This window comes from Aptenodytes forsteri, unplaced genomic scaffold (genome assembly GCF_000699145.1).
Source record: "Aptenodytes forsteri isolate BGI_AS27 unplaced genomic scaffold, ASM69914v1 Scaffold252, whole genome shotgun sequence".
In the NCBI taxonomy this organism is placed as follows: Eukaryota; Metazoa; Chordata; class Aves; order Sphenisciformes; family Spheniscidae; genus Aptenodytes; species Aptenodytes forsteri.
The window spans coordinates 1,360,508-1,364,105 of NW_008794281.1; the positions used below are offsets into that span (position 1 = coordinate 1,360,508).

General features: G+C 38.5%; 1 protein-coding gene across 1 annotated transcript in view; it reads left to right on the forward strand.

The window, feature by feature from the left end:
* The window catches only part of FADD (Fas associated via death domain), a 4,470-nt gene extending 872 nt beyond the window's left edge, over positions 1–3,598 (forward strand). The window contains exons 2-3 of the mRNA XM_009286713.2: positions 3–176; positions 556–3,598. Of these exons, the coding sequence (XP_009284988.2) occupies positions 3–176; positions 556–842 (461 nt within the window). The 3' untranslated portion in view covers positions 843–3,598. The remainder of the gene's footprint in view (positions 1–2; positions 177–555) is intronic.

The window sequence follows — 3,598 nt, forward strand, 5'->3', positions numbered from 1 at the left end:
AGGGGAGCTCTTCAGCATCCTTCTTGAGCAGCAGCTGATTGCAAGCGGCGAGGTATCGTTTCTTGAAGGCTTGCTTGCGAGCATTAAAAGAGAAGATTTGGTCTCGCAGCTGAAGCATTTCGTAGAGGAAGGGGAAGCTAATGCTCCTGATGATCAACCAGATGTGCATGAAAAACGTAGGTGGATTATTTTTTTAACACCACCACCCCACCCCACCCCACCCCCGCCCACCGCTAAGGGTGTTTCTGCTACTGACTGCTGCCCGGGGCTGTGTTGTACCTGGAGACGTACCGTGAGGGCAGCATATGCTGCAGACAGCTTTCCGGAGCAGAAATTTCTTCCCTTCTTGTATCAAATGGTCACTTGGAAATCCCGCTGTGTACTTGGGAATCCGACTATATCCAGCAGCTTTTCAGACGTGGTATGACCTTCAGTGTGTGCAATGCAGCAAGAGTGGTAGAGTTTTGCTTAAAAAAAAAAAAAAAAAAAAAATTTAAAAGTTGTCTCATTTCTTAGTGAATGCATCACTAACTTGATACATTTCTGCTATTTCAGGTCTGCTGAAGGCAGCTTTTGAAGTCATATGTGAAAATGTCGGGAGAGACTGGAAAATTGTGATGCGAAAACTTGGCTTTTCTGAAGTGAAAATGGACAGAGTAGTGGCAGCTAATCCATTTAATTTGCGGGAACAGTTGGCTCAGTCACTTCGAGAGTGGCAGAAATGGAAGGGAAGAGATGCAAAGGTGACTGACTTAATAAAAGCTCTTCGGGGCTGTAATATGAATTTGGTGGCAGACAGAGTTGAACAGAAGCTCTTGTCACTGAACACTGGAACCAGGTGAAATCAATATAAAAACACTTCTATATCCCACACATGGGGAAGAAGGCAGAGAAGTAGAGGTGCCTTCTACTCTTCTGAAGCAAAATCAATATCATTGATTCTTATTGATTACTTATTCTGCCATTAATTTATGTGTCTTACTAGGTTGATTTGTAGTCAGATGAAGATTAACATAAAACCAAATTCCTTTCAGGTAATGCTTTGTAGTTTGATGCTTCCTTTAAGAAATTTTAACTTTTAGAAGACCTAAACTCCATTTTGTAGAAATTCTCACACTTTTGTTCTACCACCTACCTGAAAACAAGATTTGCTTTACTGCAGGTACTTTTCAGATATATCTTCTCTGAAAAGACATCCATGGGACGCTTCTGAGGCAACTGTAATTTATTAAAATTTCACAGGGATGTTGGATTTTTTTTTTTTGTGGCCTATTATAACTGTAGTGTGAAAGGGAAAAGGAGTAGACCTCTTAGCTGTGTACTGGGTTTTCTTTTTGAGTAGCATAAGATAATACCTTCCATAATTTGTTGAATACACTTGCTCTGCGTAAAAGGATACTAAAACAACTGTAACCTCAGACCCTAAGACTGCAGTGCAAGAGGGCTAGTAACTATTGTGGTGGCTTTTTCTTGGCAGAAAATGTGCCCGGGTTCAAAATGAACTAGTTGAAATCAAATGTCTGTATCAAGTGCCTTCATCATCCTGAAGGAAATGTTCGCCTGAAACTATCAAAGAAATTGTGTGTGTCTCTCAGATGTTTACAGCAGCCTCTTTTTACTGCCGTGGATGTTCTAAGATTGTTTACTAGGAATCCTTTTGTCACAGAGTCAGGTCATGTCTGCTGGAAGTTGCAGCTCACCTCATAAGTAAGCCGCAGTTATCTGTGCTCTTGGTAACAGAAGTGTGTACTGTAACAAAAACCTAGAAAACAAATTGGTTTCTTTTTAGTGGAGGGGTGTGAGAGCCTACTGAGAGCAAATGTATAATACTGACTTTCCTCTAGCGATACCCAGTGAAGGTGAGCTGTCTTTTGCCACAGTTTGTTCTCTTCAAAGGTCGCTCCAGATCCAATAGCTCTTCCAAGTTCTCTGCAATTTTTTAGTTCATTCCTATTCCTTTACATTTTTTGAAAGTGATTGTAAGCAACTCGCAGAGGAAGGAGGATTTATGAACGAGACCAGATTCAGTTTTCAGCTTTAATTTGGAACAGACCTCAAAAAATGGCCTTCACGCCTAATGTAAAACTGGAAGAATTGCACAAGCTTCAAGACATGCAGGGCTGTAGAGGCCTCTGGGGACTATCCCCTGTGCGAGGGAGAAAAGTTCTTTGAAATCATTATTGCTTGAATGAGTAGGATTGTTTGTTACTGCAAACATCCTTCTAACTACATAAATAGATACTTGAAGAAGAGAGGCTTCTTTTTTGCTACTGTACCTGTGTGACTTTTAGCTCCTTTCAAGTTCTTTTTACATGGTGCAATTACTGTGAAGGCTAGGTGCCAGCATATAATATACCACTACTCTGCATAAATGTGGTGACATTGATAACTTTCAAGTTTTTGTTGCAGTTGGTGCCTTTAGTTTAGATGATGACACTTGAATAATTGATTGTAGTTAATGGAAACTGCTGTAATGTGAACTTACCTTTTTATTAAGGTTTTTTCTTAAATGATTCTCACAAGTATTTTTCTAATCGTAGTATTTCAATATCAGGGATTGTATACAAGCAAAGGAGCAATGGGTAATACAGAAGTTCCCACTTGTCCACCTTTTGGGCAGGTGCAGTTCTTCAAGTACTTGGTCCAATACCTGTCAGTATCGATTGTCAATTCCAGGCTTCCAGTAGGAGATAACGGTGCTGCACTTCAGCTAAATGATGAGCTCAAAAGGTTTTTGTTTCATAGATACAGTCTTCATTCTACAGTATTTAAAGAAAATGATTGCTTCTGACTTTTTTCCTTCGTGCCTCTAAGCAATCTTTGTGAGCAGAGTGGAGTAGAAGTGAAGTTAGCAAGATAAGTTGTATTTGTGGTGAAACAGCTCTGCAACAGTTCCAAGTTCAATCTGTCCAGAAACATGGTTTTTGTATCCACTTGTAGTAAGTCTTCTGGTTCACAGAAGATACTTTTATCTGGAATTTGAAAAGAAGTATCCTGCCTACTGTATATAACCAGGAGATTTTAAGAATCATTAGGAATAACTTGTTAGTTGTAGCCAAGCACTCATCAGCTACGAGAAATATTCTGCCTCAGACAATAAAAACCTCTTGTTTCTTTAAGGATTTGTACTTAGTGGATATTTTACTGTGTATGAAAGCAATGAACTAGACTGCATCAATCTGTGCAGTACCTCAGGGCCAATTAAAACCTGGTTTTATTAGAGATTAAAAAGATGATTCTGTGAGAACAAAATCAAATGGAACAAAATCTTTTTATTGGGAGGAGGGGTAAGGAAAAAGGATGCAATTTTTAAGGAAATGTGTTGTGGTCCAGTTAGCAATCTTTTATTTTCAAATGGAGTATTTTTGACTCAAATATATGTATTTTTATAACTTGAATTACAGTTTTATATTGTATAATTTTGTGCACATTTCATTAAAAAATACTTCCTTAAAAACAAAATAAATTTAACTGGTTTTTTATATTATGGGATTGCTGTCTATGATGAGATCTCTAATTATGAGAAGATAAATGTTAAAGACACTTTTAAAGCAAGGAGTGGTGCTAAACAGGCGTTATGTTACCAATGTCCTTCTTG